The 16,398-nt window shown below is 41.3% G+C and overlaps 1 protein-coding gene across 1 annotated transcript in view; it reads right to left on the minus strand.

Annotated features, from left to right (window-relative positions):
- Nucleotides 1-16,398, minus strand: part of APC (APC regulator of Wnt signaling pathway) — a 153,912-nt gene that overhangs the window by 26,713 nt on the left and 110,801 nt on the right. Inside the window, exons 9-10 of the mRNA XM_089684736.1 lie at nucleotides 16,171-16,269; nucleotides 14,181-14,559 (exon numbers count right to left, since the gene is read on the minus strand). Of these exons, the coding sequence (XP_089540862.1) occupies nucleotides 14,181-14,559; nucleotides 16,171-16,269 (478 nt within the window). The remainder of the gene's footprint in view (nucleotides 1-14,180; nucleotides 14,560-16,170; nucleotides 16,270-16,398) is intronic.

Raw genomic sequence — 16,398 nt, forward strand, 5'->3', positions numbered from 1 at the left:
CGCTGTCTGCTACTTCTTCCTCTGAGTTCCCCCTCAGCAGGCGTGGAGCTAAGGAGGTACCCGTGTAGGTGCACGTCCATAGACCCACACAGTGCTAGTAAGCTATGCCCCCCTTTTGATAAGAGTTTGACCGACAGCATTAGAAGCCTATGGCTCCCGCAGCTGCCATCATCTCCTGTGAGACCAATAAGTGGAGGAGAGGTACTGTAGCTGGGATAGCACTGGATCGGTAAGAGGAATTAAGTATTGTGGGATTGGGGGAGCTAGGACAGGTAATAGAGTGTTATTTACCTTAACGCATAGAATGCATTAAGGTAATAAAATGTTGTGACAATAGAACCACATTAAACACAGATATATATTTCAACACGATAATGAACCAAAGTACACTAGCAAATCCACCAGGGAATAGCTCAAAAGATGAAATAGAAAATTATGATCTGACCTAATCAAAGCCCTGATCTGAATCCAATTGAAATGTTGTGGGGGAATCTGAAACATGCAGTTCATGTAAGAAAACCTACAAACAGGGGTTTGGCCAAGCCATGTCGGAGAAAGGCAGCTGATACGGCACAGCCGCCCGGTCCTAGCAGCAGTGATGCCCAGAAAGAAGGGGGACAAAGAGCCACCCGTCGCCTCCTCCAGCAAGCGCCAGCAGAGCAGCATTGTCCTGTTTCTCGCCGGTGAGTCAGCTGGCGCCATCATGGCAGACCCTGTCTCTTCCTCCATCTCTGGTGCAGTGCCAGTGCTCCTCAGAGAAGATTCCCATATGGATGCCACAATGCAGATTGAGTCCCAAACGCCATCCACACCTTCTCCGACCCCAGAGAGCTGGCAATCTACCCTGTTGCATCCCTCACACTCACAGCATCCCTGCTGAGACATCAAGCAATGCCTCAGTGATCTCCCTACAAAGGCAGGTCTGACAGCTTTTCTTAAACAGCTGGCAGATACATACACAGCAGGGTTCCAAGAAGGCTGATATCATACAAACAGGCACAAGAGTTGAAGCCCTTAATACAGAACAAAATGAGTCCGCGGCTGTATTTCATTCCTTACAAGTCTGGCTAGATCAACAGGATTGAGAACAAGAGCCACAGGAAAAACTTGAGGATTCGCGGTTTACCCGAATCCGTCAAGAGAGCCACCCTGATTCCAACCTTGCTTTCTGCTTTTACTTAAATTCTGGGAAAACCCCCTGCGCTCCCCATTGAGATAGAGCAGGGGTCTCCAAACTGTGGTCCGCAGGCCAGACATGGCCCTTTGCTTGCTTTTATTTGGCCCTTGGGGCACTTTTCCTTCCACTGATAAGAAGCACTATTCTTCCCACTGACACCAACGATGGGATTCTATTCTTCCCACTGACACCAATGATGGGGCACTATTCCTCCCACTGACCCCAACAGCATGGCGCTGTTCCTCCCACTGACCCCAACAGCATGGCGCTGTTCCTCCCACTGACCCCAACGATGGGGCTCTGTTCCTCCCACTGATCCCAACGACGGGGCTCTGTTCCTCCTACTGATCCCAACGACTGGGCTCTGTTCCTCCTACTGATCCCAACGACTGGGCTCTGTTCCTCCTACTGATCCCAACGACGGGGCTCTGTTCCTCATACTGATCCCAACGACCGGGTACTGTTCCTCCCACTGACACCAGCGACAGGGCACTGTTGCTCCCACTGACACCAGTTTCTTCAAGCTCTCAATCTCTCTGAGGTGGACTTTCCTGATTGGAGGGTTGGTGGAACATCTCCTCAACCTACCCTGCACCATGATTGGCAGGAACTACGCCGAAACGAAAGCGGCTACGTAACCCTCTGGGCTCACCTAATACCAAAGGGAAAACCTTGGTTACTTCATAGGCATTTTCTGCTAGCTTTGGGTTGGTGCTTGTGACCCCACCTACTGTTGATCTTCTTTGAATTTTTTTTTGGGACTCTCATATACGGGCCCCTAATATTGGGCCTATCCTGGTTTCTATAAGCTGCTGCTTCCCTATTACCACAAGATCTGATTTCATTTTTTGTTTTGTTTTTTTATGTTTACGACCAAATGTTTTAGTGGCTCATGGGTCTCGGGACATACTGTTTGTCATGTGTTTTGTTTCTGCTATATGGCTATTGTATCTTTTACCGTTTTATATTTCTGCATATATATAGGCAGTGGGCAGCCCCGGTTGGAGTTGCCTACTTGGGTATGGCTTACACACTTCCTCACTATAGGTTTACCCCGTTACGTTTCTTCACATGGTGCCCACCCTACGGGGTTGTAGACTCCATAATTCCATATACCTATTCGACCGCTGGTTTCAGAGTACGCCCCCTATTAAATGGGCCAAGGGCATTGGCTATAGCCTTTCACAAAATTTGCCCCTTTGTACCACCTGGAGGACCCAGAAGGCAGATATGTGATGGTTATGGGCTCCCTCTACGGAAACCCCCTTACGTTACAGAACATCTATGCTCAAAATACGGGTCAGGGTTTTTTTTATTGACAAGGTACTTGGTACCTTACAGGATTTCTCCTCTGGTTCAGCAATTATGGGGGGTAATTTTAACGGTTTTCTAGACCACCAACTGGACTCTTACTCAGGAAGGTCCACCCTGTCTTTCTCTGCTAGGAATCACATTTCTAGATCCCTGCGAGATTTGTGGCTGGTGGACTGTTGAAGGGTTCTATATTTTCACCAGTGCACCAGTCGTACTCCCGAATTGACCTCCTACTGATTGATCAGCCTCATCGGCGGAAATTCTCTCTATGTTCAAAGCTATGCCCTCCGGAAAAAGACCTGGCGCAGATGGGTTTTCTTGCAAATATTTTCTACATTACTCAAACCTCCTTTTTCCCCACATGATGGTGTATTTCAATTCTTTTATGCAGGCAGGTTGTATCCTCCCTGAAGTGCTGCGTGCTCATAACTGTAATCCGAAAGAAGGGAAAAACCCGGCATACTGTCAAAATTATCGTCAGATTTCTTTACTAAATCTGAATATTAAAATCTTGGCAAACAATTTAGCTAACCACTTGAGAGTTTCTGGCTTAGTTGGTCCAGGCTGACCAAGTGGGGTTCATCCCTGAGAAGGTAGTGACAACTACCAGAGAGCAATTTCCCTAATCCACTGGATTACTGCTACAAAAATCCCTTGCCTTGTCCTCTCGTCTAATGCCGACAAAGCTTTCGTCCAGATAGACTGTGTATTTAACTCATATATATATTGCCTAGGGGTTAAGATGCAATCTTGGATTGCCGTTTTATTTAAAAATCGAACGGTGCAGGTGAAAGTTAACCAGGTCTTACTAAGCCCTTCCAAATATCAAATGGGACCAGGCAGGGCTGTCCCCTGTCGCCATTATTATTTGCCTTATGGAGGCCTTCTTGCGCCAGATTCAATTGAATCCCAACATTTCTGGGGTTAGAGTGGGCATAAAATTTCTGCATTTGCATACGATGTTCTCTTTTTTCTTAAGTCTCCCAGAACAACCCTACCCAACCTTCTGAGAGAAATAGATCTCTTCCATAACCTATCAAAGTTCTTGAGAATTCATTTTCTTTCAAATGGCAAGATTCCCCCTTACCTATCTAGGCATTAAAAACCAGCAGATCCAAACAGATCTTTATAAGGCCAACTTTATCCCATTGCTACGCTCAGTCCAGGATGAACTGCAGGCCTGGGAGAAAGTACAAACTACTTGGTTTGGCAGGATAAATATCTTGAAGATTACGATCCTCTCCAAATTTTTATTCCTTTTCCAGATGGTCCCTATACGTTTACCTAGGGCCTTTTTCCTCAAGACCTGTTGTGCATTTACCAAATTTTTGTGCCATGGGAAACATCTGTGTCTCTTATGATCTTATGCGCCATAAGAAGGCAAGAGGTGTACTACCAGGCCACTGCCTTCCTCCAAATAGTCAATTGGAACTTGCAAATGAGTGACAGATTATGTGTTCCTTTAGAAAAAACCATGGGGGGCCAGAATCTAGCTTATGCCCCCTGGCTCCCTCCAACTTTTCGGGGACTCTCAGACTTGGTCTCTCCACTCTCCTCTGCAACCTTTACTATCTGGGATGACTTAAACAACAAACTCTCCTTGGCACGACTTCCCTCACCTCTCTCTCCACTTGGAGGTTAGCCCTTGTTTTATTCCGGGAGAAGACCTAGCCTTTTTTAAGCATTGGGGGGACCTCAAGAGATTTGTTGTTTCCATTTCATGTCAAGTACACACTTGAAGTCCCTAAAAGACCTTCGAAGAGAATGGGGGATGTCGCCCTGGGACAGTTGGAAACATATAAAGCTCAGCACATTTTTTTTTTTAAACAATACAAACTATTATGGAGGCTGAGTGGAGGCATCAATGTGCACATACTTAAGAAAAGTTTTTCAAGTGTTGGGCCTTGTAGCTAGATTTTCTTTCCTCTGACATGTATAAACAATTAATGGTGTAACTGTAGTATTTCATCTAGATGTGCTTACTTAAGTTTAACCTTAAGTTTCTAACAGAGGCTTGTTGACCAGGATATGTTATGTATACACTATGTTTTTATTGTATTCTTTCCATTCGGTTATCCTCTTTCTGGTATGTATCCGTGATCCCCCCCCCCTCCTTCTTCCCACTATTCCCTTCTTACTTTTTTTAAAGTACTCTATGGGAATGTATGTAGTTTTCCCCCCTTATTTGCATATGTGAAAATGTAAAAAAACAACCTAAAACATCTTGAAACTGAAAGGATTTTGCATGGAGAAGTGGCCAAAATGCCACAAGTCAATGTCAGAGACTGGTGGGCAATTATACAAAAAGTATTTTCTGCTGCACGGCTACTTGGACACCAGCTTTTGTGTCCAAGGGTGTACTTACCTTTTCCACAGTACATCATTACAACTATTGATATTTTCGTTGAATAACTGATTTAAAAGGCACATTTCTCCTTATGTTTTTTATTCAGCTTTACCACTTTTATCTGTGGGCACTGTTTGAATGAAGATCTAAAGTTTACTCGTTCAAACATGTTGTAAGGAGTCAGCAATTTCCATGGAACAAGTCAACAGTTTCCATGGGGTGTTTGCACTTTTTCACATGACTATACATGCTGGAACACCTCCTGATGGAGAGACCATTCTCCCAGATCTAGACTTTGCTGAGAAAATCTGCCTGGTACACTGCACTGCACTGCACCCAGGGCGTGGGTAAACCGCAGAACATCAGTGTAAAAGCAGCCCTATTACGTTATGTCCAGTGTATTGCCTCACACTGACCTGAAGATCTCTTCTTTCCTGCTGCTGGCACTACTCACCAAAATAAGAGGTGGAGTGCAGTTGGTATCACTCTGCATGGCATGGAACAGGAGCCAACACTACAGAGGAGGCATTGGCTTATGCAGATTTTGCCCTTTACTACAGCTCCAACTTTACAAGTAGTCCCTCTGCATTACACTCTGTTTGATGCTCTGGGGTGGTGGGTCAGCATGCCCAGACCGCAATCTACTAGTCACCTGGCCGCAATCTACTGGTAGATCCAGATCTACAGGTTGCTGACCCCTATTCTACACCCATGTAAAGCTATACAAGAATTGGGATTCTCTATAAATGCCAACAAGCATCCCCCACCTCTGATGGAGTTGGTGGAGATAGACCTACATGCTGAAGTGGATTTATCTGCAGACTTGGATCCCCTTGGTTGCCAAGGGAAGGGGGGAGGGGGGAGGGTTTACAACTCCACAAGACCTGAGAGGTGGAAATCAAACTTGTGGGTCAAGGAACCTGACTTGGAGAAATTAAAGAATATTTTGATGTAGGATATGAAGGTGTGGACCTGCACTGATCCTTATTTTCGCATAGCGCATAGTGAGTACCCCTGTCATCTTTTTCACAATTTAGTTCAGCAAAGAAATGAAAAGATTGTCTCCCACAAAGGGTAGTCATAAAGTTGTCTTACCCTGTTGTTTCCCTGATCAGCACTTAAAGCAGAACTTCTCTATACTAATGCTCGAGGCACAAAGATGAAAAAAAATTGTTAATGCTGATTGAGGCTAGGTTCACATCTATGCAGGTTGTGGTTTATGCATTTCCTGACTCACAGTCGCACTACATGAACAGAACTGTCATACTTTCCTATTAGCGAAACAAAAACACAAAAACGCATCAAAAATGCACCGCAAAACAAGCCGGGAAATGCATCAACTACAGCCTGCATAGATGTGAACCTAGCCTCAATCAGAATTGACTTGTTTTTATCCTTATGCTTGTAGCATTAGTAAACAGATAGGAAAGTATAGCATTTTTACTTTTTTAAAAAACGTATTTTTCTTTTTTAAACATTTCTTCAGTTACTTCCTGATTTTCAAGCCTAGGCAAATTATGTCATACATTCCAGAAATATTTAGGAGGGGAGGAGGTAGGGAAGGGATTCTTTCAGCTAAGCACACCCTCTTGTGTGCATGCCTGAGCTAAGGGCACATGGATTCCAGGAAGTAAATGCTACATGAATCATCTCAAGATGGCCACGGCTAGAAATGCTAGGGGGTGTTTTTCAAAGTGATTTCTCAGCACAAAAAAGCATGGAGACAACAATGGATAGGTGAGTTTGCAATGTAAGCAATGTTTTTGGTTTGCGGTGTTCAGTGTAGTTCCGCTTTAAGCCAGTTCATTCTACAGATGTGAACAGATGAAAGGGATAACAGAGACATAAACTGGAAAGCAACGTCATACAAAGCTTATGGAAACATTCAGCTGGTCATTTTAATCTATAAACTGAGTGTCACCACCAGCAGCCGCCCAATCCTTACACAATGATTTAGATCAGCTAGTTAAAGTCTGTAAAAAAGTACTAGCTACCTAGTCTAGTAACCAGATCACCGAGGAACACCCAGCTCTAAGGGAAGAGATGCACAGAAAGACAGAGAGCCGATGAGTGCTCTAAGTACAATCAGAGTTGAATCATCATTAGAAAAAACACAAATAAGCTGTGGAAATTTCAAATGGTGATTCAAATCTACATTGCCCAGCCAGCAGAAAAAAATGTAAACACACTCCATTAAGGTGCACATACAGTTTTGCAAGTTCTCCCACTTAGAAATCATGGAGGGGTCTGAAATTCACATTGTAGGTGCACTCCCACTCAGAGACAGAATTTTAAAAAAAATTCAGGAAATCACATTGTATGATTTTTAAAGAATATATTTCCCTTGCACTGCTGAACATAAGTATTTGAACACCTGAGAAAATCAGTGTTAATATTTGGTACAGAAGCCTTTGTTTGCAATTACAGAGGTCAAACATTTCCTGTAGTTCTTGACCAGGTTTGCACACACTGCAACAGGGATTTTGGCCCACTCCTCCACACAGATCTCCTCTAGATCTGTCAGGTTTCGGGGCTGTCGCTGAACAACACGGAGTTTCAGCTCCCTCCAAAGATGTTCTATTGGATTTAGGTCTGGAGACTGGCTAGACCACTCCAGAACCTTGATATGCTGCTTACGCAGCCACTCCTTGGTTATCCTGGCTGTGTGCTTCGGGTCGTTGTCATGTTGGAAGACCAAGCCATGACCCATCTTCAATGCTCTGACTGGGAAGGAGGTTGTTGCTCAAAATCTCACAATAAATGGCCCCATTCATCCTCTCCTTAATACAGTGCAGTCGTCCTGTCCCCTTCGCAGAAAAGCACCCCCAAAGCATGATGTTACCACCCCCATGCTTCACAGTAGGGATGGTGTTCTTGGGATGCAACTCATCCTTTTTCCTCCAAACACGACGAGTGAAGTTTAGACCAAAAAGTTCTACTTTGGTCTCATCTGACCACATGACTTTCTCCCATGCCTCCTCTGGATCATCCAGATGGTCATTGGCAAACTTCAGACGGGCCTGGACATGATGACTTGAACAGGGGAACCTTCCATGCAATGCATGATTTGAAACCATGACAGCGTAGTGTTCTACCGACAGTGACCTTTGAAACTGTGGTCCCAGCTCTCTTCATGTCATTGACCAGCTCCTCCCTTGTAGTTCTGGGCTGATTCCTCACCTTTCTTATCATCAGTGATACCCCACGAGGTGAGATCTTGCATGGAGCCCCAGTCCGAGGGAGACTGACAGTCGTCTATAGCCTCTTCAATTGTCTAACAATTGCTCCAACAGTTGATCTATTTTCACCAAGCTGCTTGGCAATTGCCCCCGTAAGCCCTTTCCAGCCTTGTGGAGGTCCACAATTTTGTCTCTGGTGTCTTTTGACAGCTCTTTGCTCTTGCCCATGGTAGCAGTTGGCATCTGACCGTGGGGTGGACAGGTGTCTTTAAAGAGCTCAGACAGGTGCTACTAAGTTAGATTAATGAGTGGAGTAGAGGTGGACTTTTTAAAGACACAGTAACAGGTATTTGAGAGCCAGAATTCTTGCTGTTTCTTAGGTGTTCAAATACTTATGTTCAGCAGTGCAAGACAAATAAATTCTTTAAAAATCATACAATGTGATTTCCTGAATTTTTTTTTTCAAGTCTCTCAGAGTGGGAATGCACCTACAATGTGAATTTCAGACCCCTCCATTTTTAAGTGGGAGAACTTGCAAAATCGCGGGTTGTTCAAATACTTCTGTTCCTCACTGTATAAGCACACAGGAAGTTTTACTGTGCTCCTCATGCTGTGCACAGGTACAACCATTTCTGTTATGATCAGCACATACACGGGGAAAAAACAAAAAAAACTCAGGTACACTATGAGGAATAATCCTTAGCAAAACAAGAGGCCTCCAACAGCCAATTACAAAAGTGAGTCTTTAGAGACAAGGACAGGTATATAGCCACAGCTCTGGTCCCGATACTCTTCAACGAATCCCCAAATAAATTGGCCTGATCTGTGTTAACTGGAACACACAAGTAGTCACCGTCAACTGTAGGACCATCACAGAGAGAACATCAGTATACTTGATGGACTGGATTCATCCCAGGATTTCCAATATCCAACATGAAACTACCAGTAGCTGTTAATAGTTGAAAACAATCTTTCAATTCAAGCAACAAATATTGCAGAAAGGAAAGAGACATCAATTCTTCTAAAGACACTAAGCTCAAATTGGCAGGTGTATAAAGTTACAGCTTCAAGGGGACTGGCCTTAAGTTTTCTATGTGCCTAGTGTCTATTTCTCCTGTAGGCAGCAGTAAAACCTAAGCTGCCTAATTATCTTCAAGCTGTGTCCCTCAATGGACAGTAGATACAAAGCTGTTTTAACATGTTTCTACCTTTGCAACAAAATTTGGATAAACACCTATTTTACATTTGTTCCCATTAACACGTGGAGTAAAGTTTAACATAATTAACCCGTTTGTACTGTGCTGGCAGATCTGATTATCAGTTTAAAACATAGGGTTAAATCTCAGAGCTTAGGTTCTGCATTGTAAGTTATTGCACTTTTAAAAAAAAAGATCCTACTTCTGTCCATCTTCACAATGTCATCTTTTCAAACCAGCTGAAGCTGCCCATAGAGTTCTATGTTTAAATCTGCTCATAAAAGAAACAACTAGAAAGGAAACAATTTTTTTTTTTTTTTTAGGTATGCCGCGTGAATGGGAACACAGACATACAGAGGGATCCTCAAATTTGACTGCAAAGGTGATAATACATTTTAAGGGCATACAAGGCTTTAATTTGGTAAATAAACATCCTGCTCAGGTATGGACATTTTTAACTTATTTTTGTCTGTCATCAACCCCATGTCATAGTTACATGGTCAGAAACTGCATTCTCAGTCACTAGGGGAATCTTGGAGTTGTCACTTTGACAGTGAAATCTGAGAGGTTGTACGCTCCTCAATTGGAATGTTACATTCTCACAGTGGTGGTTACCATTGAGTTCCAAACTCTAGCCCTTATCATAGGCACTATAATATTGCTACACAGCTATCTGGCTCTTGTTGCATTTTGTTTTCACCGTGGAGGATCCAGGCAAGAACAGTGACATTGGTACCAGAATAGTCACACTGTGCACACAGAATTGAAATGTTTGGTAAGAACTCATCCTTTGAAGTGCAACTTCCAAATTTTTTTTTTTTGGACAGCATGTAGGAAAGTTAGAACATCTCTTAGGTTTTAAATACTGTGTCCCCGCATAAAGGAGATTTTCCTTAACGCCTGTTCGGTCTGATGGCGTTCACCTAAACAAGTATTGGTTTATTATTTGAACCATCCACAAGCAAGGCAATGACAGTCTGTGCCCTAGGACTACACCCCCCCCCCCACACGCCTTCCTTCCAGCCCTCCCAATCTTTCCCAAATCATCCTCCACCCTTTTCCTTTCCATCAACACCCCCTCCCACGACCCCTCCCATTTTGTCACCTATGTAATTAAAAAAAAAAAAAAAGTTACACCCAAGCACATATACTTCACCCTCCCCCAAAAAAGGTTTTTGAGCCTCCCCACCCCTACATACATGCACAAACAAACACTTTGTGGGTGCCTAAGTAAATGTTGACTGCAATACACGTTAAATATCACTGCACACGCCAGAGTGAGAGTAATAATTTTAGCAGCAGAGCTCCTGCGTAATGCTAAACAGATGACCTATAGGGGGCTTTTAAAGCATTGCCTATGGAAAATATAGGCTACTGAAGTTTGTTGCATTTCACACATTTGGTATCAATTTATTTATTTATATTTATTTACAACCTCATCTTTCATACTTTACCAAAAAATTGGGTAAATTTCTTTTGTGTTCCCTAAAATTAACTTTAGTGCATTTTTCAGTGAAATTTTGCATTTCCTAGATCTTTGCAGTAATATCATGTAACAAAAATTGGAACTACCACTATTTCATTATCTAGGGTGTCTGCTTTCAGAAAATATATGTTTTAGGAGTTTTATGCAATCTTCAGGCCTAAAATGTTTTTTTAACGTGTGTAAAGACGGAATTGTACTTTAAGATGCACCAGGTGTCTCAATTAGCAATAAGTATTTTATATAAGACAAACTCCTCTTGGCCCTTCCCCATCTCTACAATTAAGCTCTGATTGGGTGAAATGTGTCAAGGGGCAGTCCTAGGGCAGGGACAATCATTGGCATCTTTATGGATGGTTTAAACAATAAACAAAAAAACTTTTGTGATATATCTAGTGTGCAGCAGCTTTCCACTGTTTCTGGCTAATGAGGGTGGGCAGTTCAGTTTGCCTCTGGCACCGGGGGGGGGGGGGCTTCAAGTGGCAGCGGGGTAGAACTCTTTGGAGTGGAGAGATGTCGTATCCCTGTATACGATAATAGGACGTGAAGAGGCTATTGAATCCACGAGTTTTTAGTGATTTATTCTGGAAGCAAAGAAAATTTTTAATTGAGTGCCTTTGATTTTAGCTTATCACATAACTATTTTTGGCATGGGAAAAAGGTTTTTTTCAACAGATTAAAAGTGTCGCCATGGGAGCAAGATTTGCTCCCAGTGCGGCGAATTTATTTATGGCACATTGAGAGGAGGAGATGGTCTATTCACAACATCGGGAGGAATTAGTACTGTATAAACGATATATTGATGATGACTTTATAGTGTGAAGAGGGAGTATGGAGTCCTTACAGGAATTCCTTCATTTTCTGAAAGAAAATAATAGAAACATTGTATTCTCTTGGGAGAGCAGCAATAAGTCCATTAATTTTTTGTATTTGAGTATTAGTGCTGAATCAGGACTTATCACAAAAACTTATTTTAAAGGGGTGGACCAGAACGGGTACATTCCCCTAGACAGTTTGTCCGTTTACGTAGGAATTGCACATTGAAAGATGATTATATAGAACAGGTCAAAGTCATTGGGGAGAGGTTTGAGAAAAAAGGATATTCACAAGAATACATTGGAAAAGGAATGAAGGATGTGGATGAAATGGACAGATCCATACTTCTTAGAGATAAGGCTAAAGAGAATAGGGATAAGGACCAGTTAGCCATAATTTTAGATTTTAATATACATTATAAATTGGTTGAAAAATTTTTTAGGAAGCATTGGCCTATTTTAAAAGCGGACCCTATTTTGAATAATATCTTCTCAGATCGTCCCAAATTTACATATAGGAAGGCACCTACTATTAGAACCAGGGTGGTTAGAAATGTGATGGATCCACCTGGTATTATTAAGGGGGTGACGTTTCTAGATTACAAAGGTTTCTTCCCTTGTAGGAATTGGTACGTATGTAAAGAAAGGAAAGGAAGTAATAAGAAGATTAAATCTTTTCGAGCCAATACCACAGGAAGGGAGTTCATTATTCAGGATTTTATTTCATGTAGGACTGAGGGGGTGGTATATTGTTTGGAGTGCTCATGTGGTCTTCAGTATGTGGGGAGGACAAAGAGACCACTATGGAAGCGATTGCGTGAGCATGTGCAGAATATTAAAAAAGGGGTTTCCCAAGCACAGTGTGCCCAGACATTTTTTGGCTTACCATAATAAAGACCCCTCCTCATTACGTTTTTGGGGCATAGAGAAATATAAAGGCCACTGGAGAGGGAGTAATAAGATACGTTACCTTAGCAAAACAGAGTCCAGGTGGATATATGATATGAGAACGCAGGTCCCTAGAGGCCTGAACGTGGACTTTGACTTAAATTGTTTTATTAGTGATTTTTAGGAGTAGAGTGCTGATTGTTTATTTACATTACCATCTGGCATTGTTGTATTTATTTTACATTCATATGTTTATATATGTAGTGATCTGTCTTGTATATGCTTATTTTAGATATTTATGGACTACTAGATTTTACTAATATTTTATTTATATATTTGGTTTAGTATATTTTGTGTAAACCAAATGTTATGGGTGTCTACATGGGTATGTATTATTAAGGGATTTTTTCTTTTTATCGTGATGTCCCGTGACTCTATTCATTTGAGTCTATATGTTCATGTGTAGTTGGGGGTGTTTTAATTATAATTTTATTTTTAATGTATATTAATAAAATTACTGATTGGGATTTATTGATATGTATGGGTTAGTGTTATCTATTATGGTTCAGATTTATGTGGGGGTGAGTGCTTATTTATCCATAATATCTATAGGAGGGTTGGGAGATATAGTCTATCATCCTTTTTGGTAGGTGGTATTAAGCCATGGGATTTTTATTTTGCCCCTGTTAATATTGATTGGTACTTTTTTTAGTAAGGATATTATGGAGAATAGTGGGTTTAAGAGTTTTTTGGGTATTTTTTATTGCAGTCAGTATTGATCCATTTTTGGATTATCTTTTGGTTTAATGTGTCACCGCAACAGTATATTTGGAAACCGAAGGAGCGGACTGCAACAAAATGGCCGCCGGAGTTCCGCCCCCATTTTGTTGATTGGAAGTCACGTGTGAAGCGTGACGCAACGCTTCGGTACGCAAGGAGGTATTTACAGGTGCGCTGTGACGTCACTTCCGGCGTGGGGGCCATATTGGAACACCTTTGTGATACCCATGGAGTACACCTCTAGCATGAGGTGACTGAGTGCTGTACAGAGAAGAAAGAACATGTGAGTGGGCATTTTAAATGTTTATGTATATGAAAGATGAATTAAATAGATTACACTATGGAAGATCTTCTTGTTTATTTATGATCCGGTTAGAGGTTTGCTGTGCACCTTACGGAGGCTTGGAGTGAGGAGCGCTTACTACCCTGAGGGGAGCCTGTGAGGAATCTGCCCGTAATAGGATTGGTGTAATCCTTTGAGCGAGCTGACCCTGTGGGGTTGATGTAAGGAGGTTAGGGGGCATTTTTGCCACTGTAGGATTATCACGTATTGGACACATACACAGTCACTTGCATGAAGATTGAGTTGGAGCACCATCATTGGATATATATTTATATTTACACCGTGTGTGGACTGGCTTATGATGATTTATGCTTTATGATTTATTGATTTTTTTGTGTGTTATTCACCATTGTATTTTATGACACCATTTATCACTTGCACTTGTTATATTCCCATAGAGGGAATTCACGAGTTGCACAATTGTGTCTGTATCCCTTCATGTGCATTATAGGGGGATTTAGTGTGTCACTATTTAATTTATGTTTAGTATTTATTTAGCGCTACACTTTGCATTTATAAGAATTACACTATATTTACACAAAAGACAAACACATAAGATCAGGAAAACAATGATTATTTGTAACCTCCATACAAAATGTATTAGTATTGCAAGAAGATAAAGAACAAAGTTACCAACAGAAACATATATCTTGCTTACTTGGATTTTTGTCCTGGTCCATGCCTTGCTCATGTGCTTCTTGCCATTCCCAGCATGTCTCACAATAGGCTCGGATCTGCTCTAAGAGGTGTAAAACCCGGATCTCTCTTCGCCCTCTCTTGTCATCAGGTTGGGAATGAATGATATTGTGAAGAGCAGCACTAGCACGAGCTCTGGCCTCTTTACTTCCTCGGGAGTTCCCCAACAGAACGGAGTCCTTATCATTTCCATGTAGTAATTGGATGAGAAGGGGAAGACATCCTGATTGGCGCATAGCTATACAACTGTCCTGGGAACTTGACATAGCTAGTAGTGTACGGGACATATCATCCTTATCATGAGTACCCAGCATAGAAAGAAGCGAATATACCATCTCCACCTGTAATGAGATGTTTATATTGTAAGAGTGCATAGAAGGTTCCCATAAGAAAAGAATTCTAACGCTTTCAGATACATGGGATGTTTCCCTATTTTGTCATCCTATGTTCAAAGGCAAAGTTGAAGGGTGCGCGTGTGCGTGTGTAATGTACCCAGACTTACCCAGATCTACAAGCTAAGAAACTTACCGTTCACAACCTGGCTGATGTTGTCATGATATGTGAAACACCATCTTAGCCGATTTATTATTATAAAGGATTTATATAGCCCCAACAGTTTACTATTGATCAGAAGATAGAGAATGTCTGCACAGTAAGACATTACTGCGTACCAGAGGAGAGAAAAAAAAAAAAAGATAAGAACTTCTCTGTTTAACTATGCAGAGGGACATGAAACAGAAATCCACTACAAAAGTTAAACTAATACCTGTTCATTTCTCCACTTTCTGAGACCACAAGGGCAATGAGAGAAATGAATATCAAACTATCCTATAGTACAACACCCTGCATAGCACTATGTAAAATAATCTGCCCTTGCCAGGGCAGGATCTTAGTTATCGATTTGCAGCCTTTTTTTTGCCTGGAACTCAAGATGCAGAGACAGGAAGACAACAGTCAGCAAACTAGTCATTTTCAGTTTATTTTGGGACACGTAACATGAGAAGAATAGATTGGAAGCATGCAATAAAAAGACAATGCTGTATGACATACAAACAGCTTACTCTGAATAAAGGTGCATAATAAAAGCAAGTGCCTTTGCAAGAACATACTTTCAGGAATATATGCAGAATATGTGACACATGGCTGTACACAACAGCAACACCTTTGCTCTGTGAAATACAGCAGGTATTTTTTTTTAAATCTTTTTCAGCAGTTATTTTCTTCTTACTGCTCCCTACATAACTCATATCTTTAAAGACTCAATTCACAAGAGCTCATAACATGCTTTATTTAGCCTCCTCTGTAAGTAGTGTTTTACTACTACTTGTGCTATTATAACATTTTAACAGCTGCTATGACAAAATCAATGAAAATGCCAATTCACAAATATTACCACATAGGTTATCACACTTTAAACTAGCACTACTTTCTGGCTGGTGAGATCTAATTTTTAAAGCGGTCTACTGAGGAAAAGTGAAAAAGAAGCCCTTTAAGATAGTAATAAAATAACACTTTGTGATATAAAATAATGACATAATAGAAAATAATTATTTCATCCGGTAAATGATTATTTAATGCAGATGAATGATCACACACAGTATTTATGATTGTGAACTAGACATTTTTAGGACTATAAGAGTGGTTCTAAAGACTTAAGGTTTTTTTTTACCTTGGTGCATTTTCTGCATTAAAGTGATTCTAAAGGTATTTCTTAAATAACAGCCATGTTATGCTTACCTGCTCTGTACAATGGTTTTGCACAGAGCAGCAACGAACCTCCTCTTTTTGAGGTCCTCACATCATCCAATATAATGCACAAAAGGTAAAAAACCTGTACCTTTAGAACCACTTTACGATATAAAAAAACCCTTGTGTAATCAGGATCAGCACTCCCCCAGTATGTGCTGCTTCCGAAAAAATTATCATAACCACTAAAGGAAATCTATATTTACCTTGGTACCCAGGTGACTAGTCAGTCTTCGAGGAACGGAATAGCTACTGTTAGAACTCATAACACTGGCAGTATCATGATCCACTCGAGGAGTTGTTCCCTATAAACATACAGCAAGAAGAAAAAGTGAACAGGATGCATTCCCTGAAGCAATAATAAACTCAAGACTTAAGATCTTATGAAAGGCACCACTGAAATATAAATTTATCACTGCATTGTGTTGACAAAT

This window comes from Staurois parvus, unplaced genomic scaffold (assembly GCF_062004578.1).
Source record: "Staurois parvus isolate SC_StPar_1 unplaced genomic scaffold, SC_StPar_1.0 ptg000354l, whole genome shotgun sequence".
Classification (NCBI taxonomy): domain Eukaryota; kingdom Metazoa; phylum Chordata; class Amphibia; order Anura; family Ranidae; genus Staurois; species Staurois parvus.